Source organism: Aristolochia californica, unplaced genomic scaffold (assembly GCF_029961685.1).
Source record: "Aristolochia californica isolate CCGP_79_NKW_82.1479 unplaced genomic scaffold, dmAriCali1.0.hap1 SCAF_10, whole genome shotgun sequence".
Lineage (NCBI taxonomy): Eukaryota > Viridiplantae > Streptophyta > Magnoliopsida > Piperales > Aristolochiaceae > Aristolochia > Aristolochia californica.
Genome location: NW_027181771.1, coordinates 30,706,006 through 30,731,817, shown reverse-complemented (window position 1 = coordinate 30,731,817; position 25,812 = coordinate 30,706,006). Strand labels below are relative to the sequence as shown.

The 25,812-nt window shown below is 36.7% G+C and overlaps 2 protein-coding genes across 5 annotated transcripts; one reads left to right on the top strand and one right to left on the bottom strand.

The window, feature by feature from the left end:
• Positions 1-354: 354 nt before the first annotated feature.
• LOC137935870 (uncharacterized) lies at positions 355-9,486 on the bottom strand. Of its 4 annotated transcripts, none has more exons than XM_068780260.1 (4): positions 8,911-9,486; positions 7,879-8,742; positions 4,341-5,384; positions 355-3,392 (listed from the first exon to the last, which is right to left on the bottom strand). In XM_068780260.1, the coding sequence occupies exons 1-4, from the start codon at positions 9,062-9,064 to the stop codon at positions 436-438; spliced, it is 5,019 nt and encodes a 1,672-aa protein (XP_068636361.1). In that variant the 5' UTR covers positions 9,065-9,486; the 3' UTR covers positions 355-435. The 4 variants fall into 4 exon arrangements, with proteins under 4 accessions (XP_068636361.1, XP_068636369.1, XP_068636377.1 ...); XM_068780268.1 differs by having other exon boundaries at positions 7,879-8,728; positions 8,911-9,015; XM_068780276.1 differs by lacking the exon at positions 8,911-9,486 and having other exon boundaries at positions 7,879-8,389; positions 8,481-8,617.
• An 11,195-nt stretch (positions 9,487-20,681) lies between these two features.
• LOC137935860 (serine carboxypeptidase-like 27) lies at positions 20,682-23,807 on the top strand. Its single transcript, XM_068780249.1, has 9 exons — positions 20,682-21,370; positions 21,464-21,559; positions 21,657-21,749; positions 21,851-21,936; positions 22,010-22,270; positions 22,396-22,523; positions 22,617-22,712; positions 23,246-23,351; positions 23,465-23,807. Exons 1-9 carry the CDS (start codon positions 20,989-20,991, stop codon positions 23,603-23,605), a joined length of 1,389 nt encoding a protein of 462 aa, XP_068636350.1. The 5' UTR covers positions 20,682-20,988; the 3' UTR covers positions 23,606-23,807.
• Positions 23,808-25,812: the final 2,005 nt, after the last annotated feature.

Sequence of the window (25,812 nt, the reverse complement as noted above, 5' to 3'; positions counted from 1 at the left end):
AGAGATGCTTCATTCAACAGACTTCGTCCACGAAACATCAAATTCAATAGCTCCAACCCAGTCGCGTCAAGAGGGTAGAGAAGCTGAACCTTTTTTTTGCATCTTCCCCTGTTTTTCAGCTCTTGGCCATGCGAAACTGAAGCGGGTACAAGACGGAAACCCAATTCTGGAAATGGGCACATGTTATTGTATATATACTTTGGATCAACACTCATCTCAATTACAAGCCTGCAGCTTCGAATTACAAGCCCTTCATCAGAAAGTTAAAAATAAAAAGCGAAAAAAAAAAAGAAAAAAAATAAAACTAGACTATCCATTTTTTGTTGTCATTTCCATGTGAGATTACAGGAAAGCTATAATACAAAGAGACGAGGCAGTAAAAATTAGCAAAAAACAAAACCATACATTATGTTTAAATATATTTGCCTGCCTGCACTATCTTCCTACGTCTCCCCTCCAAGGATCTTCCTCCCTAATTATCCCACCGGAGCTCCCACCAAATCGCTGTTCAGCAGTGGCGTAGTGCATCTTGATAGCTGCCACCGGATCTGTTACCCCAGTACAAGTCCCCCCAACAAGGATTCCTCCTCCTACCACATTCATTCCTACCACACCCTGTTGAAAACCTAACATTCCCGAATCTTCATAGCCATTTCGCTGCTTCTTAAGCTCGGACAAGATTTTTTCTTGTTTGTGCAACTCAGACAAGATCCTCTCTTGCTGCTTTACATCCACCAATCCAAAAGGTTTTAGACTTCCACCCTCATAACTACTTCTGTACATCTGATATCCATCACCAATACCATTACTACTAGTTACGACCTCTTTGCTCGTTGGGACAATTCTCCTCAAATGATGATAATCTGTTACTGCTGGATATTTCGACGACAAAACAGCATTATCTGGCAAAGAAGGCAGCCCCGTCTGTATTCGTGTCCCATCCCAAAAACCATAAGTTTTCATAGGGTATTCATCAACACCAAGATAACAATCACCTGGTTCAGTTTTCTTCGACAATGCGGAAGCTCCATCCATCCTGTGTTCAGATAACTTTAAGCAGACAGATTTACTTGATTTAGGAGAAGGGGCCTTCTCTCCATTCCATTGCGATGATGAACTCAGCTGCTTCAGAGGTGTCAAATGACTTAAAATCTGACCAAAAAGCTTAACATCACCACTTTTGCAACCTTGCTCATCATTCATGTCCGATGTATGAGAATAAGCTCTTACAGGAACATCTAACTGATGATCATGCTCCCTAGGTAAAAATGAGAGCTCAGGCACAGGAAAGGTCGGCAGTTCCTGGTGAACAAAGAACTGCTGAGCTTGAGCACTTGAATTTTTCTGATGGTTTTGAACAACAGGTTTTTCCCCAGTCAAATCTGACTTGCATTTTACTGCTTTTGTATTCAGCACTTGCAACGGATAGCCTCTGAGAATCTGGCCTGGCTGATCAACTAGGCTCAGGCATGGACTTTGCAGCAAATATTGTTGATATACCTCTGAGGAAGATTTGTTTCCCAGATTGTTTCCATGTTCCTCAAAATTAAGGGTTGTTGACTCTGTGCCTTGGCAGAAGTGGTTTGCATAGCGAACTACGGAAGATGATCCTGGTATATCAGAAATTGAAGGCTCAGAGGGACAGTTTTCCTTCTGCTGCCATGAGATCATCTGAGGCATTTGTGTGGTGGCAGGCACTTGTTTTGATGTCCCATGCTGGGAATTGTGAACAAAATTTCTGCCAGATTGAACACTTGCTTTGACCCCCTCTCTGTGAGAACATTTTCTGCTCTCATTGGAGTCCAGCAGACGACTACCCTTGCAGCAATCTTCATCTTGCTCAATTTTTGCTTTAGGTCTGGTATCAGACAAAATCAACTTTTGTGATTCTGGTTCAGAGTTAGAGTCCTTTCCACAACTCTCTGTAACAGTTTCAAATTTGATGTCAGCTGTCTGTTGAATTCCAGTTCCATTTCCTCGACTTTCATCTTCAAAAGACCGCTTATCATCCAAAACAGTATCTATCCTCACAGATTCCTTAAGCAAGGCATTTGAACTTGTACCCTGACTTTCCCCACATAACATTTTGTGCACAGCATTACAATCTAACCCCAGCTTTACTTCATGGTATTCAGATGGCACTGGCTTATCAATCACACTGTCAAGTTCCTCACGATTTGATCCGCCCGCCTCATCCTTTTCACTCAACCCATCCAGATTAGCCTGCAACAGACAGCCCCCCATATAGCCTTCACCGCTTCTATTAGGTAAGTCCACTTCCATCTTTGAACAGGATTGTGTACTACAGATGGCAGAATTCATCTCCACCACACAAGCATCTTCTTCACTATCGCTTCCACCCCCATTGGCATCACTTATTGGGTTACCTTCAGCAACTTGATGCATTCCATCCAGACCAAGACATTTTCTAGCCTTGCTGAAAAAGATTTTACATTGGTCCCTTGACCTTGTCCCCACACATCGTGAGATGCTCATGAAGTCCTTACCATATGATCTCAGAGCCATAATGAAAGCAGACTTCTCCTCATCTGTCCAGTCAATAGAATCCAATTCTCCACAGGTATCATCTGAACATGTGTCTTCTTCATCAATATTCTGTGAAACATCAGGTGTGAAAGGCCTGTCCATTATAGTAAAGCTGTTCTTGTGACTTTGTAAACCTTCCCCAGGATCAACAGAACTAGTAATACAAGAACTCATAGCTTCAGATGATAGGCCACCACAGATACCTGTCAACACATCAGCAGCCACAGCCTCACTGTCATTACGTGAAAGATTGTTATCAACATTACTCATCCTTTCCAGAGAACCACCTTCCCTGCATGAGTCATTACAACTTCTTCCTCCCACAACAGATTTTCCAGCATGTGCTGCAATAACTGAAGCAGCACCCAGCATATCTAATGATGCGGAATTTGCTTCCCGATTCCACTTCTTCCCAGACGTAACTAGATAGGCATTGGTAGGAAAGCATCTTCCTTCTTTTCGGAGTTCAAGCCGTTTCTTGATTTTCTCAAAGCTTTCGAATTTGTGATTCTTGTAGTAAAACTCAATGCAATCAGCCGTTGTTTTGTGGCTAAGAAAAGAAGCAATCTTAGCAAAGTCTTTCCCAAAAGTGGCAAGCATCTCCAGGAAGACTTCCTTTTCTTCAGGGGTCCACTGGTTGATTAAAGCCCTTTCCTTCTCAACGGCACATGGATCTTCAACTAATCCATTACTGGTAACAAATATTGATTGTCTTTTCTCCTTATCATCCAGTAGAAGAGCAGGCATTTTCAGATTGTTTCTGCAAGACTTGATCTGGGAATCTGACAGCAGCTTGCTTGTGAAGTCCACTATCTCCATTGTAGGAACAAGTGTTAAATTACCTCCTGTAGAAGATGCAAAACAGAAAGAAGAGCTGTATCACGATCACTACAATAGAACTCTTGTCTCCAACAAAGTAATCATATTAAAGAAGAGAAGACCTGGAAAAAGGAAAGGCAATTAAGATATCTAAATACAACAGCAGAAACGGACATATACTCATGGAAGCATCAAATACATCCAGTCCCACGCTGCCCTCAGACTACCAGGGAAATCCCAGAATCGATCATATAGCAAACTACAATTGATTGCTCAAGATCCATAAAATATAACTGAGGGTAGATAAAGACAATGAATCATATGCCCAAAACACATAAAATAAGAAAAAAATATTATCTGATCAAACCTTCAAACTAAAAAATCAGTGCAATTTCAGTGGAGAATGCCACTACTACAAGCAATTACAAGAACTCCAGCCAGGTAGCAGACACACTCTACCTTCAATTTTCATTTATGGTGAAAAGAAAAAAACCTGGTTCGGACAGTGAGACATGTAAAGAGTAAAAGCACAACTTCCATATTTCCTTGTAAACATGAAGACAGGATCAAATACAAAGTGCAGATACAACATTACACATTCCACGCAGATCATTGCAACTAATGACAGCTGAGGAACTCTCCTACCACAAATACCTCTTTAACACCAATATATCATGACATAGAACAAGCTAGCCATATAAAGAACCATACCACAATGCATTAATTGTACACACAATTCCTTAATTTAATGATGAAAGTGGTAAAATGAGACTGGCACAATGGCCACCCTAGAGGATATCTCGATGCAAGATCTGGGACAATTTTCAGGAGAGTCTTAGGGAATCTAGGATCTCTGTATAACAAATGCAAAACAACAAGAATTTGATATATCAAAAGGCATCCACAAATATTCATCTAAAAAATATCTACATATTAGACAATAAACTAAAAGGTCACCACTAAAAGAAACTCACCAGGTGAAGTAAAACGAGATCGAAGTGAAGATCTGTGCTTTTGATATCCAACCTGCATGGCTCGACAACCTAACTCAAACCGTTTTTGTGATTTGGCCCGGCTCTTCCTAAGAGAAAGCAGTCGCATATCTTCCTTCCAAAGAAAATGGAATGCTCTAAATTTAAGACTGAGAACTCGCTCCTTGAATTTTTGGAAAGATTTACGCCTGGAAAGTCTTTCCTTGATCTGTAAGTTAATCTGTCTGTGTGATGCACGAGCATGTGCTTTCCAGACATCAAACTTTGGTGGATCGACCGGCGGAAGTTTATAAAATACTTCTGACGCTTTTCTAGCAGATTCCTTATTAGAATTAAATATTACTGTTGCAATGCCACTACCATCTACTTCATCATAGAGACCAGCTACAGATGAAGCATTAGGACTGCAACTGCTTTCATTTAAGCACGCACTGCCCGAAACTGATGTTTTTCCCATTTCCAAATCTGCAGAGAATTCATCCTTCACCATCTCAGAAGTAGAAACACCACTTTCCACAGCTTGAAGATCACCAACTTCTGTAGTATTTGCTAGACAAAATGTATTATCATCTTTTATTTTTGAAGGCATATCCACTTCACGGTCACATACTGGGCCCAGTGACAATAATCTTGATACAGATTCATTTGTGTTAACGGCCTCAGCAGCAGTCGAGCACATATCACTGACTGCTGATATGGAATCCAGAGACTTCAGTTCATTTTCAAAAGCATCAATTTCTCCTTCTGTCTTTTCTACAGCCTTCAATACGATACTCTTTACTAACAAAAGTTTATTCAAGGCCATAGACTTAACAAAATTAGAATCTTCAGAGCTAGCATCATCACTTTGAAAAAGGTCAACAAGTAGGGGAACTATATTATTTAATGAAACAAGATCCAAATGCTCCGGTGGGCTAACTGAAAAACCCTCAAGGAAGTTGGAAAAAGCCTGACCAGGAGATCCACTAGAATGGCAGACATCACTGTCTGTGATTGACAACTTAGTATATATTTTGTCCTCCATACCTGTTCATAAAACCATAACAATCAGGACACGTCAAAATTGCAAAACTTTAGTTTTGAGCAATAGATATATTCCAAAGCTCAAGCTATCAAGAGAAGAGCAACTAAATCGGCCAAAAATAAACCTGGATTGACCCTTAGATGGGTGTACATGCAATCTGGAAGACAATTGACGAGAGCAAAAAATCTAAGCAATCAATTCAATAAATTTTAGCTTCCATATATGCAATTTACTTCCCAAGCTAGAAAAACACAACATGCTAAAATAGATATGTAAAGAATATATACAAAGATAAAGTTCCAAAAGCAAGAAAAGGTGCGAATATGTCTTACAGGCCTTCCTATTTTAAATATGCAATGCATAAAACTAAAAATAATATCCAAATATGCTAAATCGTGAAAAAAGAAGTGTACTCTAGCAACTATAAAGTAAAACGCAACTTAGGGAGCAACAAGTCAAGAAGGTGATATACCAGAAATTCAGTAATGTAAATCTCTACTGTAAACTGAAGGAAAAGTGAACATCCATTACTAGATAAATTTTCAACAACTTATGTGCCATCTTCATCCTAACAGTTTCAATACAACTGCCTCAAGTAACACACAAGAAATCCAACTAGAGGTTTGCAAAATGACCACAAAGAAACTGAAGAACTTACACAATTTTCATAGATCAAGCTTAGGCTTTTTATGCAAACACCCAAAATTAATGGCTCATCATTTCAAAATTTTGTTATCTACGAAAGTGGAACTGATTTTAGCTCTTCACTAGCTTACACCCAAAAATTTTAATAGACAATAATTAAAGGGAAAATGGAGATCCAGTTAGTAAAGTACAACCTTCATTTAGCAAAAATTGCATCCCAAAAGCACTGTTAGTGAACAGGGGATGTCAACAGAGTGAAAACATGTCGGTGTACAAAAATAATTCGGGTAGGATCTACAATACAAAAAGAGAACCACCCTGTCTATATATAAAATGAGAAAATTTTGCCCTTAAGGTTGCATAGAACTTCACTTTCCCAATAAAACATTTGAGTGCAATGAAGTTACATAATGTCATCCATGTGCCCATAGGTCGCATAATCTCTAGTAAATGTTTAAGCATGATGAGCTGGCATATTGCCATTCTCCACCAACCTTACACCTTACATATGAGATAAAAGGTTAAGAATCTCTTCCCTTTCAACTGCAGTTTCCATTTTTACATACTTATATAACCCCCACAAAAAAAGATGCATTTTAAGCAGAAAATTTAAGAGAGAAAAATGGATTTAGATGTGCGACGATATGTGTTCCTGTAAATTGCTTTGTAAATAAAACAGCAGGATGCCAGCCATAAAATGTAAAAGTAGGTCAAGCAATCAAGAGAAGTCATTCACAGGGATATCCAAGATGACTTTCTCATGCTTGTGGAGTAGGAAAAACCTGACTCTAACCTAAAGTCACATTGGAAAAAATTTAGCTAATTTACTTAACACGTGGCTTTAAAAAGAAAAAATCAATAAGTCAACATTCAGACTTTTAAATGTAATAATATTACTCCAATGTTTTCCCATATGACAGTATTGCATACAACTACCAAAATGACCAGAGAAAGGATTTCAACAAATTCTTGGAACTGGGGCAAGGAGGCTTTTCTACTTTAAAAGCCTAGAAATATGATCTGACCTCTAAGAGTATGCTCCAACTTGTTTGCATGTACCATTAAGGCATACAACCCACATATTGAACCACACGAAGAATTTCCATGAATTGTAGGGGCTGGGGCCTGCCAATGTAAACAGGCCACATACATTAAAACAACACATCCAGGCCAATTTTTTACTAAGTGAGTTTTAAGGACACCCCAGTAGCTGATGAAAAGAAAAAGATAAGAGGAATAATAATAAAACAATAAAGATACTGGTATTCACATTTTCAGAGAAGTATGTGAGGTATAAACCAGTAAGCAATCAAGCACATTATTGATTCTCACCCCTTCATCCCCATTAGTTGCTTAATGGGGCACTGTATTTTTTTTTCTTACTCTAGTACATGTTGGCTCCATAGAAGCCCCCGATATTTCTTTCTTATTCTTACATTTCTTGTTAATATTCAAAGAAAAACTGACGCCAAAATTAGGATTAATTAAAAGAAAAGTAAAAATACAGGGGCAGGTCCAGAATCAAGGCACTCAAACCATAAACTGAATATATGAGCAGCATATTCCACACGCAAAAAAATAAATAAAAAAAATCCACTAATTGTAGCATCCTTCCTAGTTTCCATCATAGACCGTTAAAAAAGAAATTGTTTTCTTGAATAAGCGTGCACACAAAAGGGATTATTCTCCAGCAGCAATAAAGGTTAATTCTTTATGCCCTATAAGAAAAACTAAATGTCAAATCCGCAAGTTTGTCAAATTTAAAAGACAAAAGATAGAATGAAACCAAACCAAACAAAACTTTTACGCATATTTGCGTTAGAAATAATAGTAATTACATAAAGAACTGACCTGGCGATGAACTGCAAGCGACAGAAGATGGACTCGCCGGAGAAGTACATTCAGATACGCTTAAAGTTTTAGGGCTTCTAATGGCCTGAATTGACTGATACTGGTTTGGTTTTTCTGTGTCCGTACACATGACAGAACCATTTTTGCAAGAAACCTCCTCAGCCCCTTCAACTTTCTGCTTCTCGTATTTTGCTAGACCTTGACCCCAGCCTAGTCGCTGTTTCTTGCGATGACATGTCTCCTCATGCGATGAACCAGCAGCCACAGCCGCAGACAGATCTCCCGCCGAAGGGGACTGAACTGGAGATGATTTTCCAGGAGGCAGCTCGACTTTTGTGTCATCGGAAAGAGTAAAGCTTCCAGACCCACGGGACGTCAAACTACCGGAACGTGACCACTTCAAGGGCTTCCATGCGAGAGAACCAAGCGAGTTGTCTTTGTCAGGAACATGGCCAGTGGCCAAGCCGTCAGATGCGTTAGGCATCTTATCAGGCAGATCTTTCAAGAATGGCTGATCCCAGGATGAGGTGGTTTCGATGTCAGAATGAGGAGGATGAGATGATGGGTATGATGTTAGCACATGATGATCATCATCCACTGACCTCTGAACACGTCCGTCTTGCTGCAGACCGGGCTCCCATGTTTGAAAGGGTTGATAATGTTGATGGTAATAGTGGTGACCCTTCCAATCTTTGGTGCCGCCAAAGGATCCCTTGTTTTCTCTGCCGTAGGTGCTCCTGCCATACCTAGAAACCGACGGCCTACAGCCCTCATCCTCGACCATTCTGTCGCCTGCTCGAACCCACGGGCCTCCATTTCCGGACTCCTCCGGCGAAAAGTGGTAATTTCCCTGCTTACCAGGACCTTCAGCAGAAAATATTTTCAACAAAAAGAAAACCAATCACAGATAAAATAGAAAGAACACAAAACAATACCCAGGGAGGCCACATCATGCAGATCTACGATCCCCAAACCTATCCCGCAGCATTAGAAAACAGGGACAAAAGATAAAGAAAGCAATACGAAACTCACCCGGAGGTCGGCGAGCCTCATCCCTTAGGAACTCCCGAGGACCGTGGTAGGAGTCCCTCCATCGCGCAACGGAAGCTACCCCATCCGGCCGATCGTGGCGCTTCTCCCTGAAAAACTCCTTTCGATCCCACGGCGGTAAAGGTTCCGGCGGCATGAAAACCGAGTTCCAAACAAGTGCATCGGCGGCCGCCACCGGAAAGATTTACAGCGCCGGCCACAAAACTCAAATCTAGGCCTTCCAAATCCTCAAAACCGCATTCCCACACGCGTCGCTTCTTCTCGAAAAACACAGAAACAGATAAATACACAAGCCAGGAAAAAGAAATAACCAACACACTTCCGAAGACAAATTCTTCCCGCAAGCGATACACGAAACAAGCACCCGCGCCCTAGCCGATGCAAGAAAAACAGAAAAAAACCTCGGCCGAGCGTTTCTTTCGAATTCCAATCTTCGTCCTCGATTCTCCTTCCCCGGCCCCCTCTCTCTAGCGTTTTTGAGATAAGAGACGACACAGGCTGGATTTCAAGAAGGCGGGCATCCACGGCGTCATTAACCAGAATTCAATCGCTTCTCAGGTCCGCCTTCGTGCCTTTTTTTTTTTTTTTTTTTTTTTTTGCCCTTTTTCTTTCTCTCCCTCCTCTTCCCCCGTTTTAACTTTAAACCCTCAAACTGATCCCTCCAAGAATTACAAATTTACTCGAGTGCATCGTCACGTGTATGTATTAGAGATCTTATTATTTCTTTTCTTGTATGGTACGCACTCGAAACGCCGGGCCTTCAAAAGGGTATCTTGTTGACCAGCCCACACGACTTTTCACCTGCGCACGTCTCGCTAAATCGCGGCCGCTGATTTTATTTTTTCATTATCTTCCTTAATCCACATTAATCTGTTTCTTCCTCTCAGTGGGTGCGTATTATGTGGAAATTAGAGCCAAATTTAGATCGATAAAGGTGTCATAACCATAAATAAGGAGACGTGACAGTCGTTAATCTTTGAAGTAAACCTCACGTGACGTGAGTCAAAAAAAAAAATTTACTGCTGGCAATGCGGTAACTAGTAAAATTTGTAGATGGGTCCCACAAAGGACTTTCTAGTAATTCACTCGATACTTTTCTTCTGGAATTCACGAGTTCACTTTCCCAAGCATAAATGAGAGTACTCGACGGGATTTTAAGCAAATTATTGGGGGTGTTATGGGAAATTTAGTTCGTCACTGCCTCTCCCTCTCTGGGTCAAACCAGAAACGGACAGGATACATGATCCACGTCAGCGATTGTTCGCACGTGAGAGATGTTGTCCCTCGCTCGCGCGAACAGCGACGTGGCGCTGGTGGGAAGGGTAACCAGTAATCACTGACAGGCAGATAAGAGGCAATTTTTAGGGCTGACGTGGCAGTGACCTTGCTGAAATTCGGCTTTCCCTCGTCGGACGGTATCTAAGCGGCAAGCGAAAAAAGTTGATCTCCTCATCTTTCCCTCTCCTCTGGTGGGGTTTCCTTTTAATTCGATCGTAACCGTTGGTATGGCATCGTTTCAAATCGTCCGGTTGCAGTCGGGCCGTTCCAAAATACTTCACCTTGGACAATCACGACCGCACGTTCAAATGGCTTAAGCTAATTATAGTTTGAACTTACTTTCGCGCCGGCTGACAATTCGTGACTTCATGTCATACGGCTACGGCTTTAGAGCTTGAGATTCTAGCTAGCCGTATTAGTTGTCCTTGTTTAGGGTTTAGGGTATATTTAGAACCCAAAAAAAAAGAAAAAAAAAGAATTTAATTATTATTATTCTAAAAAATAATTTGTAAAAATAGATAATAATAATAATAATAATTTAATAAATATTTTTTTAATTAATAATAATTAATTTGGTCCTATGGTTAATTCAATCCTAGCCAAGTCCAAGTACATTTATGTGTAATCAATGCAACTTTTTCCCTTGTTTATGTTATTAAATCGGTAAAGCTAGGAACTTATTTGAAGAAGAAAAAATGTAGTGCCCCAATAACTAAATGTGAAACGACCCCTCTTTAAATGCCCTTGCATACACACACTATAACAACTATAAAATTAATGAAAATTTTCTTTTTTCTTTTTTACCATATCACATTTCTCTAATTGAAAATTTTTATTAAAAAAATCATATAATTTTCTTACTAAGATTTTCCTGCCAAGGGGCTAGAAAACCGTATAGAAAAATTTTGAATAAGTATTTGACAGTTGATGCTATAATACTTTTAGTATAAAACAATTTTCATAGCAATTTTGTGTTTGAGATTTTATTTGATTAAAAATATATTGATAAGTATAGTAATATGTTAGATTAATTATTATTTTTTATTTATTTCCCTATAAGAGGCAATAAGAGGTCCATTTAACTTTCCTAAGAAAATTTTAAAATATTTCTTGTAATTTTCTAATTAGTCACTAATAGTAATAAGATTTTATTTAAAGGTTTTTTTTGGAAATATGTATCAGGAAAAATATTTCTAGTTTTACCTATAATTTAAATTTTCAACTAGGAGTACTAAGGAGGTCATAGTAAATATATGGCCAGATTCAAAAATTACAAAATAAGCTAGATAACATTTGGAGTAAAAAAAATTAATATTGGTGTGTTATAATCTATTATTGAAATTCAATCCTGAACATTCTTTTTTTAATTTTATATATAATATATTTGACATATATTTTATATTGAGTATTAAATATAGGTTAACCTCGAACTCAACTAGAGCTCGAGTTCGATTACAATTTTAGGTTCGAGGCTAGGGTCGATCGAACTCAAATTCAAAATATTCAAATCAAGCTCGGCTTGAACAAGGTTTGGACTCAGCTGGATTCGATGCCACCCTTATGCCCAATTTTAAGTAGAGGTCATTCCCAATTTTATGTAAAATATATATATAATTTTATATACAATTTATTTGACATGTATTTTTTGAAAAATTTTAAATGTATGTTGGAGCATGAACTTGAAGCTTGTATTTTTTGAAAAAAATTAAATGAATGGTGAAACTCGAACTCGGTTAAAATTATTAGGCTCGAACTCGATAACAATTTTAGGCTCGAGCTCGAAATATTTAAATCAAACTCGGCTCGAATATAGCCAGGTTTGGGTTTGGCTCGGCTCGATGCCACCCCTAGAACCAAGAAAAAGTAGAGGAAGTGCAATTTTTGGAGGAGAATGAGAAAAATTGAATGGAGTCTAAATGGGTTGATGAAGATAACATCACAAAATAGGGGGGAAACCGTGGGAGGGCAGAGGGAGAGAGAGGGAAAGGAGAGGAGAGGGAGGAAAGAGAGGGAAGGAATAAAATGAGAGGGGTTGACGAAGATCACAGAAGATGGGGGAAACTAATGGAGAGGAGAGGAAGAGGGAGGGAAGGGAGAAGAGATGGAGGAGAGAGAGAGAGAGAGAGAGAGAGTATACTTGTCGATCGTGGACTAAAGAGATCGTTGAGAGGAGGAGAGAGCCTCTAGAGAGTCGTTGTGGTTGTTCACATGAGCATCCGAAGTGTTTGGGGAAGAGACTAGATCGAGCTGAGAACCCGATTTTTTTCCAAGTAGTAAATTTTAAGCATTTGATGGTTGGAAAAGCTTACCTGGATAATCAAACAATTTTCTAGGTAATGATTTCCAGGTAGATATGCATTTCCTAGAAAAAGTGGGATAATAATGAACCCATGAAACACATTTCTACCTAGAAATGTTTTTCTTACTTTTCTTGGAAAAGGCACTAATAGAGTCTTAATGATCAAATCCAAAACCATCCTATATTTCTTAACAATATGAGGAAATCTAAAAGCCACTCATAAACATGCATTTTGTCATAGTTTGTGCTAATTGAATTGAACTACTCTAAAAAGTAGATGAATGAACTCAACATTGGTGATGTCATATTGCACAGAGTAATAAGAGTATTAATGATTAATAAAAGGACAAAGTACTATTTAGGTTGTGTTTGTGCCAGTAGGAAAATGTAGGAAAATTTTTCTTATTGACAAATTTTTTTCAACATTTGTGCCATATTTTGCCATGAATTGTTTTTTCTTGATTCCTCTTACCTTACAAGAAAATAAGTTTCCTATAGGAAAAATACACCAAGCACTAAAGTGGGATTGCCCACTTACCTCTTACTTTTAACCTTATTTTTATTATATATAAAAAATAATTTATTTCAATGTAAATTCAAACATCATAACCAACTCTTCCATTATTTCCTATGAAGGCACAAATGCAATAAACCAGTCAAAGAAAAGAAAATCAATAGAAAATTTTTTCATGAGAAAATTATTCAAAGAAAAAATAATCTTTAGATTGTTTTGTTTTCCTTTGACCACACAAACGATCCCTAAGGTGCACAAATACATTGATTGTTGCTTTGTGACCAAAGTTTTTTTCACATGTTTTTTCTTTTATCATATTAGATAGAGTCATCCATATATTTTTCTAAATTGTATTAAATTTTATGTTTTAAAGCTCTTTGTGGCACTTAAGGAAGTTATTGGAGAATTATGCTAAAATAAGTTTAATGCTCATATCCAAGCAAAAAATAGTTGGATACATGGTCATTACCGTAAAATGTTAGAATTGCAACAATGTCATCATAATGTGCAAAAGCTCTTTACAAAAGCATACAAATCTAAGCTCAATTTACTTTCTAGTTATGTTTGTATTTCTCACGACTATTGTTACCTCTTATATAGTTTCTCCAAAAGCTGTTGTGTGACACTTTTGAAAGCAAGTCATTTAGATCACAAAAGGTATCATAGTGTAAACTTATCTTTGTTGGAGGGAGAGGTAGGTGGCAATACAAATTCTTTTGTTGTAGTTGTCGATTGAATCATCAAAATCGATGTTCTTGAAACCGAATTAATCATTCGCTTGATCGCATGTTACTCAAGTTTAATCATCAAAAATTATTTAATCATTGTCCCCTTTCTTATGGTTAAGGATTTCTTTACAGTCAATGAAAGGTGTTCTAATTCTCAAGGAATCATATACTTTTTATTGAGGCAGTAAGCAATTATTATGGAATCACCGTTGAATTCAATCAATTTGACTTGTAATAGATTTCTTAGATAACTTAGACTTCTCACAGCATATGCTTCAACAATGTTATTTGAAACTAAGTCAAGAGTAACAAAAAAGCAACATATAATACTTCCATATGAGTTCATAATGCAAAATGAATTGGAATTGTTGCACAAGTACTCTTTACTCCCTGTTATCTTTCTCATCTTTTTTCTTCTCATAGAGGGATGACGCCTTGGGAAGGTTGCAATCCTCCTCATCGTCTCCTCTTTGTTAAAATACTTAGTTTTGTAAAAGAGAAAGGATGGGGGTGCTTGGGATGGGCAATTCATCCCTTCCTTATGCAAAGAGAGAGGCCTCCACCCCCTCTAGTGTGCCTATTTTTTTTGGTTGATTAATGTAGATGAGCAGCTTTAGAATAATTCATATTCCCCACTAGGAGTTTTGTATGAAATATGTACTGAATTCTTTGAATTTTCCAATGGAATGTGAACCTTCATATTTGCTCAGGCAATTTTGTTAACTCATAGTTTAATGATTTTGATTGTGTCTCATTTTACTCATATTTAGTAGCATCACGTTACTTACAGTTTGAATCTCCATTTTAATCTCCTCATGTAGTTAAGATATTTCTAGTGGTTCACCCAATACCCACAAATCGTTCCACATATAATGGAAATTTTTTGCATAAGGGGTATTTTCATAATTTCACCTTTCTAGGGAATTTTGGTAATTTTATTCAAAATTCAAGAAATTATGTAAACTAACTGTCCAAAGTGTTCTTTGCCTTTGAAAGTGAAATTTAGTGCATAAAGTCTTTTTATATAATTACATATAAGGGTATTTTGGTTAACTTGGATAAAAATGGGCAAATGTAGTCTATAAGTAAAAACAGAGAAGTTAATTGAAGTGTCAAACAACCCAAGTTCAAGGAACCTAACAAGAAGACTATTTTGACCCTATATAAATTCAACTTGGCCAACAAACTGGTTCTACTTAACCAAAATGAAACCAACCTAAGACGAATCAAAGGAAGCAAACAAACAAACAACCTTTGGGCTGTCCTTTGGATGTTGTAACTCTCATGAGTGATTTCCCATGTTCTCCGTTTATAATGAACTTGGAAGAACACCATACAAAAACATACCATAACTCAAGAGAGAAATCATGAAGCAAAAGGGAGAGAAGAAGTGTTGTTGTGCTACTATTATTTTGCAAACAAGACTTAAAGTGTTTCAAAACTCCGACATTTAACCAATAACTTGAAAAGAATAATTAGAAGCATTTTTTGTTAGATCTGATGGAGTAAGTTTTAAGTTGTTATAAGAAGTCTTCCTACTAATTGAATAGTGTATTCACAATCCATCTATTGCAAGCAAGTATTTTTGTGATTCTTTCCTTTTAAACTAATCTTTTGTTTATTTTATAAGGATTTGAATTATACATCAGCTATAACTTACCACAGGCAAGTATCTTCCCCAACACCAATTAGCTTCATGTACTCTATCTTTACGATCTCTTTCCGCTTGGTGATTCTTTTTACATACAATAATGATTATTCAGTGAATTTGTTGCCCATATATTTTATTTTCTTGATGTATGTAGCAAATACAATGCTTTTCTTTTCCCATTATTTACCATTTTTACTGATTATTCTCCTTAGGAGTTTAGCCAGGTAAGCCAATTGGCCCCCATTTTAGTTTGTGATTCCTTTTAGCTTTGTTCTACATACACGATTCCTTGCTAGTTGCTAGTAGAGGTTATTGCTTTTTGTTGCTCTCTTTCCACAAAAATTCTTGAGGAAATGTTCTAACTTATTCCTTCTCCTTTGATTTCAAACCAAATCTCATTGGGTAGTTGGGTTATCTTTGTAATATTGATCTTATAAGACTGATTGCAAAACCATACATAAATAGGAAGTTTCCATTCTGCCAATCTATTCTTATATTTTTATATGGGATCCTTAAATTGGCGTCACATGTTAATTTGGTGATGGTTGGGATGCCCAAATACTTACCAATATTGTTAGATTTTGAACTAAACAAAAAAAGCTTATAATATCTCTTCTCATTTGGCTCCATAACTCCTTAACAAATAGAATTTTTTACTTTGTTTGTACTCTTTGGCATACATTCTCATAATTATTATGATACAATTTGCATCGTTATCCATTGAGGTCGTCATTATTAGTATGTTTTATGCAAACAACAAGTGTCCTAAACTGGTATTGCAAGCCAAAATGGTATCCAACTATTGTTTGCTAGGGGATTTCCTTGATTTATCCCTCTCCACCTTGAACTAACCATGGGACTTTCTTTTACAACAAGTATTGCATAAGTACCATTAATGATACTAGACCTGATGAACTCCATCCAAGGAGTTAGAAATAAAATACTCTTAGGACCTTGTGGATGATTCTTATATGAAGATTGTCATATGCTTCTCCACTTTCTAGTTTGACTATCATTTCTCTACTTCTACTAGTTTATTTAATCATGGAGTACTAAATCTCATGTGGTGTGATTAGGGGTGGCATCGAGTTGAGCCAAACCTGAACCTGCCTATGTTTGAGCCGAGTTTGATTTAAATATTTCAAACTCGACCTCCAGCTGAGCCCAACCTCAAGCCTAAAATTGTTATTGAGTTTGAGCCCAATAATTTTAACCGAGTTCGAGACGAGCTCGAGCTTCAACATTCATTTAAAATTTTTCAAAAAATGCATGTCTCGAGTTCGAGCTCCAACATACATTTAAAACTTTTCAAAAAATACGTATAAAATAAATTGTATATAAAATTATGCATACATTTTATATAAAATTGGACATACATTTTACATAAAATTGGGCATGACCTCTACTTAAAATTGGGCATAAGGGTGGCATCGAATCGAACCGAGCCTGAACCTTCCTATGTTCAAGCCGAGCTTGATTTAAATATTTCGCACTCGAGCTCGAGCCTAATAATTTTAACCGAGTTCGAGCTTCAACTTACAATTAATACTTTGCATAAAATATATGTCAAATAAATTATATATAAAATTATGCATACAAAAAAAAATAATAAGGGAAGTTCGGGTAAACAACAATATTTTATATGATATGGGTCGCATCATCTCATTCACCATAATATATTAAATTAAAAAAACGTGTCTTTATTTGGGCTTGATAAAACAAACATGCACATCAATCAATCAAAGTGCAAGTTAAGCATAAAATAGTTGCTAACTAAATCAGATCAAGTCATTAAATTAATCTCATAGGTATACGGTGAAAAGTTACATCAAAATAATTTATATATTGAATATTTTTCTCATCAAATAAATTTGAATAAAATCCATGTTTGAAATAATAAATTATTCCAAGTAACCTGTAAAAAATATTCTAGTTCATCTAAGACTTGCAATATTCTTCTAATTGACCGCATGTTTTCCCATAAAGCAGGCTAGTTTGAATCTATAATATTAAGCTAGCTAATAGGCAATCGCCTTCATCTTCCTGCCTTTGGTTTTAAATGTTGAAATTTCAAGAGAGGGCATTAAATCATTAGTTGTGAGTAAATTGGGTACATATGGTCTCTATTCATAATAAAGAGAATATCATATAATCAGAGTTAAATTAAAGTATCCAGGATATAACTCTTAACTAATCACTTTATAGAAATGGAGGATTTGAGAAGGTAGAGAGAGAGAGAGAGATAGTTTATGAAATAGAGCAAAGTCGTTCTCGTCATCTAGGGTCGTGCTAGATCCCTTTTCCTTTATAACATAAGTGAGAACTTGTCTAAAAAGATAATAATGCCCCTTAGACACATACAACTCTATATCTTTATATACACAACTCCAAAATACATGAAAATAAGACCATAGAGCATTCAATAAATGTTGAACAAGATAAAGCTATCACTAGACTCTACAAACAAGGTAAAGTTACTAAACTACCCTACATGACAACTTTTAATACATTTAAGGGTACCTCAGAAAAAAATTCATCACTAGACTTGACTCAAGCTGGATGTTGGACACACTTTTCTATTTGGCAGGTAGAGGGTTTATTATTGCTTCGAAGTGATAAAAAATGAAAATTTAAACAAATACTAGAGTTTTAACAACCTACAATAAAAAATTTAAATTAACAAACAGGTTAGACCAAGTACGACCTCAAATAAATTTCTATGGGGTGAGCTAAATTATCGAATATGATGGTGCAAAAGAAAGACAATTGAAGCAGATAAATAGCAAAAGAGAGGAGACTTGGGTCAAATCTCCTCGTGCCATCACCTATCAAAACTAAAATAATAATTTATTAATAATGAGCTTGCATAACAACTCATGGACTGAATCAGTTATATTTGTCTAAACCAAAGGAATAAGACCCGAATTAGAACTAATAGTATGAGTCAAAGCAGGCCAAGCCTGTTGAAGATTGTTCTATTGAAAAATTATTCTTTATTTCTAAGATTTTGATCAAGCACGGACTCAACCTCTACATGATTACATTCATACATTTTTAGCTCAACAAATTGATTTTAACACAATACAAGCATCAATAAGAGCTTCATATGTGGTGTCACCAAATGAATACTTGATGTCATAGTTTTCAAGAATTTCAAACAACCCAAGGGTTTCTTTAAATTTGTGGTAAAAGATGACTAGATGTGATCCACTAGTACGTACTCGATGCATGTGAAAGATTTGATTTGTTCTAGGATTAGTGGGAGAAATCCGCTAGTAAGTATTTTCAATGTTTGGTTGATCTGTTTTGGAATTGGGTGAGATGATGCATCAAAGCATCGGGTCTATGGTTTTCTTTTATGGGTGTGCATCATAGACAAAGTCATGCTCATGCATCTATCATTATGGAAGCCATATCTATACTATGTCACCCTCATCCTGGAGAGAATGAGTAAAAGAAGTGGGTTTAGTTTGACAGAGTGAGGCAAGAGAAAGTCACCAATGCTTTAGCACTGTCCAAAGTCGTCTTTAGATACTCTAAGACATAAAGTCGAGGACTTGTAATTGGTGGAGTTTGAAACACAATAGTAGCATGTGATGTATGTCGTTGGAAGACTGAGAACTTCAAAAGTTTTTTGGTTAAGTTGTGGAATGAGTTTCATCTCTTGTTTCTAAATCTAGAAGTAATTGTACGATGGGGAATCAAAGTTATCTTGCTTGCCAAATCCTAAGGTCTACTTGACCTCCATCGCACAAACTACTAATTTCTCCTTCACATTACCAAAACTATCCTTGTTATAGCCTTAACTTCCGTCCAAACACCATCAACATGCTGGTATAGTTGAAACTGAAAAGGTTGACAATATAGATAAAAACAATTGCTTACTAAAACTATGCAATATTTTGTGGAAAAAGAAGTTTTAAAATGAGAGACAAAACATGGAGGTTTGCATGCAAAACAAGTTTTTGAATAGAAAATGCAAGCAAAGAAAAGAACCAAACTCAAAGACTCTTATGGAGTTTCGAATATCAGGTAAACAAGCTTAAACTCAATTTAGCATACAAAACCAAAATAGAGAAGGAAATTGGTCACTATTCGTATCATGTCTACATATGCATATGAGAAACACAAATTTAAAATTATATGTTTTCAATATTCGAATAGTGCTAAGAAGAAAAGAACCAATTTGAACAATGGTTATCAAGTATTTGAGTAATATGCATTTGTAAAGAGAGAACACTCTAATAGTGGCTGAATTGTTTGAAGAGTAGCGACCCAAGAAGTTCAAATTAGATTCAAAACTTTGATTTGATACTGTAAGATCTCTAAATCATGTAAGTAATCTACCTAAGCCACAAAATTTAAGTATTTTTTTTTCACCAATAATTTATCAAAAGGACCAAATGTCACTTTCTTAGTCAAACCCATCATGCAAGGCTTTGCCCTCCCTCCCCCACTATGAATGTTGTTCACCCCCTCCCTTGCACCCCCATCTTCCCTAGCAAAGTCAAGCATTCTCTTCCCTCAACATGTGTGCGAGTTTGATTGGTCGATTTAATTGGAAAATTCAGTTGGGTACACCCAAAATGTAATACTTTAATTTTCATGAAATGCAATAATATTAACAAACTTTTAATTAAATCGAATAATTTAGTAAAATTGATAATCCTGACATTTACATACTCTTTGTGGGAAGATATTGGAGTACACACAATTTAGCTTTGTTTTAGTGCCATTTTTGTTGCAAATGTTCTTTTTTCATCCATCATAGCCATCGCCAGAAAGTCATGGAAGCAAAATGAAAAAGCGAGCAATCAAATGGCCTCGAATTGGACGAATGCTCAATTTCTGTTCCTCACTTTTTAATGGTCGGGCTGATCAACTGCATCAATCAAGGCGACTTCACAGGAACCTAATTGGGCCGTCAATGCATTTGGGTCAACAGCATCACTGCAGAATTGATTCATGTCGCCTGTTTCTTGGATCAACCATGAATGTGAGGAAAGAGGCAGAGGGAAACTAAGGAAATCTATTGGAAATCTTTCCTTCTAATCTAATGGTGCGATCTCTAGCTCTCAGCTTTATGCCGAAAATATAAACTCCGGTAGGCCCCGAGCAGTGCCCCGGTCGTGTATGGAAGATAGAATATTCTTCTAACAGTTCTTGTCGCTTCTGGAAACTCGGGCGTAGAGAAAAGCAGCCTGGAGAAGGCAGTAGTTTTTTAATTAACTCTGTAAGCGTTTCGTGGGGTTCGCTATTCGGGGCTTGAGTCTCTTTGTCAAGATTGCGATCTCATCGTCATTATTGTCTGCAAATTTTTATTTTTACGCATTTTGTAATTTTTTTTCTCTGCGGCGAAGATCGAATCCGGTTGTGGTTTTGCGTTCCTTGAAACGACGTCGCATTCGAAATTGATGGCGACCAGGCTCACTCCATGTGCGCTTCTCACACTTTCTCCGGAGAGAGGCAAAGTGGGGAGAACACGCACAGCGAGATCAGATTCGGGCTCGGCCCTTTTGTTTCCCTCTGAATTCCGAATCGACAAAACTGGAATTCTTGAATCTGGTTGACTCGACTATTGGCTGTGAGAATGGAGGGGTTCAGGAGGAGGGAGTTTTTGTCTCGGTCTCTGTCTCTGGCTTTTGTGTTTGTACTGGTGTTGACGTTGGAGGTCTCTGCGGAAGATGCGAGGGAGAAGGATAGGATAGTCGCCTTGCCTGGGCAGCCGAGGAACGTGGGCTTCTCCCAGTTTTCTGGGTACGTGACTGTGAATCAGAATGCCGGGCGGGCTCTGTTTTATTGGCTGATTGAGTCACCTGGAAATGAGACGGCGTCGCGACCACTCGTTTTGTGGCTCAACGGTGGGCCTGGTTGCTCGTCGGTGGCGTACGGCGCAGTGGAGGAAGTGGGTCCCTTTCAGATCAATCCGGATGGGAAGACTCTGCATATGAACCCTTTTGCGTGGAACAAATGTGTGTTTGAAGCATGCGAAGGGAATTTGAATTATGCTTTACGCATTTGTTAATGAATTTTTAACTTTTTTGATTCTTTTTTGTTTTTCTCAGTGGCGAATTTACTTTTCTTGGAATCGCCTGCTGGCGTTGGTTTCTCTTATTCGAACACTACTTCTGATTTGTACAGTGCCGGAGACCAGAGATCAGGTTCCACTCCTAATTTTTCTTCATTATCTTGTGAATTTTTATTTTTTTTTCATGTATTGCTTGATCTTTACACGTTTCTGAGTCCGTGGTTGTTTAGCTGAAGATGCTTATGCTTTCCTTGTGAATTGGCTGGAGAGATTCCCCCAATACAAGCACAGAGAATTTTACATCGCTGGAGAGAGTTATGCTGGTAGCTGAACTTAAAACTGCCTACTTCGCAGTGAATTAAATCAAAAGAAGAAAATAATTCTACAGAATTCTATACGGTTGATTCTATTCTAATCATTTCAGGCCACTATGTTCCTCAACTGTCGCGCGTCATATTCAGGAAGAACCAGGGGATCAAAAACCCTGTTCTTAACTTCAAAGGTTTCATGGTGAGAACAAGCATCTTTCAGACTAGCTTAATCTGATCTTACTGCTCGTTCTTCCTAACTTGGTTTCTTTCAGGTAGGTAATGCAGTCACTGATGATTATCATGACTTTATCGGCACATTTGAGTACTGGTGGACTCATAGTTTGATTTCAGATGCAACTTATAGAAAACTTAGAGCCTTGTGCAATACTGGGTCATCTCAGCACCCTTCAATAGAGTGCGAGAGAGTTCTTGATGAAGCCAATAAAGAACTGGGGAACATTGACCCATATAGCATATATACACCCCCTTGTAATAGTACTTCATCTCTCAGACGCAATTTAAGGGGTCGCTATGTAAGCTCCTTGCTCACATTGTTTACTACATCAACTCTTTTATGTTAAGAGTTTAAAGTTGAATACACCCTGATAAATGGTGCTATTTTCTCTTTATGTGGATTTGACTGTTTTACTCAATGCAGCCATGGATGTCAAGAGCTTATGATCCTTGCACAGAGAGGTACTCCAAGGTTTACTTCAATAATCCTGGAGTCCAGAAGGCTTTCCATGCCAATGTTACAGGGATTCCCTATGTTTGGGATACATGCAGGTATAGGTACTACCTATTAGATTTATGTGGTGCAAGGAGACAGGGTGTGATGGAAGTAAGAGTATGATAATTACCCACATGCTTTGCATGCAGTGATACTGTTGGGGCCTACTGGAGAGATTCCCCTCTCTCCATGCTCGATATATATCAGGAGCTTATAGCAGCTGGTTTGCGAGTCTGGGTCTATAGGTATTTATCCTTTTTTTATAATGCTTCTTCCTTTTTTGGCTCTGCTACGTATTGGTTATATCCTGAGTACAGTTATTGAGTTTATTGGAACTCCTTGACATTAGTCACAATTTTGTAGTTTTCTGTGAAAAAGCATATCTACTCTGATGAAAATAAAAGTTGAACTTGGGTAAATTTTTCATTGTTAGTGACTCATCCTGTAAAATCTATAGTTTGTTTTGATCATTTTGTCAAATCAGTTATATTAACATTTCACACATTCCATTCCTGAAGTAGATGGATTGTCTTCATTTTTTTAAATGGATATAACTGTCTCTGGCCTCCTTTCTGTGAAACTATTTTTGGGTGATTGAAGGCTGCAAACTGAGGTAAATAGATGTGTATTTGAAATTCATGATGACAGAAACTATTTTGTCGAATGGTTTAGTTCAAACTTTTATTTGTTCTTATCACGTAAAACATACAAATGTTAGAGACTCTTACTTGTCTCTTTCTTGCCTTAAATTTTAATATAATCTGTAACTTTTTGCCAGTGGGGATACGGATGCAGTAGTACCTGTTACTGCTACACGATACTCAATTGATGCTCTCAAGCTTCCTACTGTAATCAGTTGGTACCCTTGGTATGACAGTGGAAAAGTGAGTACCAAAAGCCAAAATGGTTGCCTCTAATATTGATGCCCTAACATTCTAAAGATTATGAAGTTGAACCTTCTCTATTTCTCTGCTCATATATCCACTCTTCATGGCAGGTTGGTGGGTGGAGCCAGGTGTACAAAGGCCTGACCTTTGTATCTGTGACTGGTGCAGGGCATGAAGTCCCTCTTCATCGCCCTCGTCAAGCTTTTATTCTATTTAGATCTTTCTTGCAGAATAAGCCAATGCCCAGATGACAACTCGAAGGATGTTGTCAAATTTGGAAGATAAATAGAGCAAAACATTCTTTCTGCAAAACAGGATTATAATGAAGTCCTGTTTGCTGATTTTCTGTGATATGGATTTTCTTGATAAGCTGAATGTTAAAAAAAGGAATCATCTATTTATTGTACTGTCCTTGGAAGGACTAATGACTACTCAATAAAAGAAAATTCACAATAGAGAGATGTCTGATTTTGTCTCTTGCTTGACAGCAGTAAAAGTTTCTAATTGAATAATATAACCTGACCTGACCTGACCAGATGTTGTAATGGATTGGTATCAAAACCAACCAACCACTACGATTGGGGCTGATACATCCCCAAATTTCATCTAGTGTTTGTGATTATCAGAATATAGACAACGAATCTGTTTGTTGTGGAATCAAATGAAGACTATCATGATAGTATTACAACACTTTGTCACTCCTCTGCCTTGAGTTTGCAGTATCAAAAAGCCATAGCAGCTGCTGCCACTGCCATTAATACAATGGCAAATGAATTTGGGAACAACCAGCTTGTGGTCCATGGAGTCATCTATTTGTTCCATGCTTTCATCTTTTAGCAAAAGGGAAGTTCTGATATTTCATGTCAGTTACAAGTTCAGCACGTATACAGTCTCTGTTACTGGAGTAAACGATATTTCTTCCATATGTCTCTACTGTTTGAACTGTCATTGATGAGATGAAGATCCACCCATCTGTTGTTGGACATCCCACCACTTGTTTTCGGATTGAGACTTGGAGAAGACGAGCAGATGACAGGCCTCGGGTGAGGGCTGAACTGATCCAGATAGTCGATAATGCTTACATGCTTCTTACCAGTGTGGTGACTCTCTCATTGAAGATGGTTGGCGTCATATTTGAACCCATCCCTAGTGTTGATGAACTGTGATAAACAAAAAAACTTACTAGTCAACCCACTGGCAGGCTCAGAATCTGTTAAAAATTTGTCACATAGAATTTATCATATTTTTCACACTTTGCCACCTAGCTTTTAGTCATTTTGGTGTAGACTATGACTTGCAAGTCTTATTCTCACTAATAAAATTATGTGAACAAAAGTTTTATCTGCATTAGTTCATTTGTTCTTGAGCAAACAGCTGGGAAGAAATTATGCTTAAATTAGTGGAATAAGGAGCAGATACACATGATAATACTACCCTGTTCAGAACCCATTGAATTCATTCAAACAATGTCAGAATCAGTAAAAGATAGTCTGGTGATGATAGTGAGTCCTCTTGATTATCACTGAAATGCCATGGTTTTGACAATAGTGAAAGTACCGTTTTAATTAGTGAATTTAGATAGTGCCTTTCAAAAGCTAATTTAAAATCAACTTGCAAGTTGATGTGATAGTGTGAAAGAAGAGAAAAGAAAGAAAGCATAGTTCTTGTGGAGAAGATTGAGTAGCTAGTGGAAGAAAAAGTGGATTATCGGTGAAAATAAAAGTGATTTCTTTTTTTGTGTTAGTGTACGCAATGAAAAATAAAGTGGAAAGTAATTTTTTGTGTTAGTGTAGGGTGAAAAGTATAGTGGAAAGTACATAAGAAATTTATTAATAAATAATCTAATAAATTTCACTTTTATAAGTTAGTTTTTATTTAATTTTTTATTAAAAAATTAAAAGAGATTTTAACTTGTATGAATTAGAAAATAATTATAAAATTAATTAATTTTTATTAAAATTTAAATAAAAAATTATTTTTAAGTATTTTCTTAATCAAACTATTAAAATATTAATTAAATATAATATTAAAAACATAAATTTATATAAATAAAAAATCGGATATTTTACTATACAAAATTAATTTTATAAGATAGTTTTATTTAACTAAACGAAAATATTTTTAACATGTTTTAATAAATAATTGAAAAAATTAAGATGATTTATTTAATTAATATATAAAAATAAATTTATTTAAAATATCTAAACTCTCACTCTTAAAATAGTTCATTAACTATAATATTTAAAATAAGAAATATATATAAATAAATAATATTTTTTTATTATATAAATTTTCTTTAATAGATTTAAATTTTATTTTAGATAGTTTTATTGTTTATCGTTGGCCACCATTACATAATTTAATAATATCCAAACACTAAATCAAATTGTTATTTTTGTAATATCTAAATTTTTACTCTTAAATTAGAAATCCAATATAATATTAAAATCATTAATTT

Coding starts and splice junctions, on each gene's coding strand:
- LOC137935860 (XM_068780249.1), top strand. CDS start 20,989: ATGGAGGGGTTCAGGAGGAGGGAGTTTTTGTCTCGGTCTCTGTCTCTG. Junction 21,937..22,009: donor TTAACTTCAAAGGTTTCATG/GTGAGAACAAGC, acceptor GGTTTCTTTCAG/GTAGGTAATGCAGTCACTGA. Junction 22,713..23,245: donor TTGCGAGTCTGGGTCTATAG/GTATTTATCCTT, acceptor ACTTTTTGCCAG/TGGGGATACGGATGCAGTAG.
- LOC137935870 (XM_068780260.1), bottom strand. CDS start 9,064: ATGCCGCCGGAACCTTTACCGCCGTGGGATCGAAAGGAGTTTTTCAGG. Junction 5,385..7,878: donor CGCTTGCAGTTCATCGCCAG/GTCAGTTCTTTA, acceptor TTTTATGAACAG/GTATGGAGGACAAAATATAT. Junction 3,393..4,340: donor ATCTCGTTTTACTTCACCTG/GTGAGTTTCTTT, acceptor CATCTTCTACAG/GAGGTAATTTAACACTTGTT.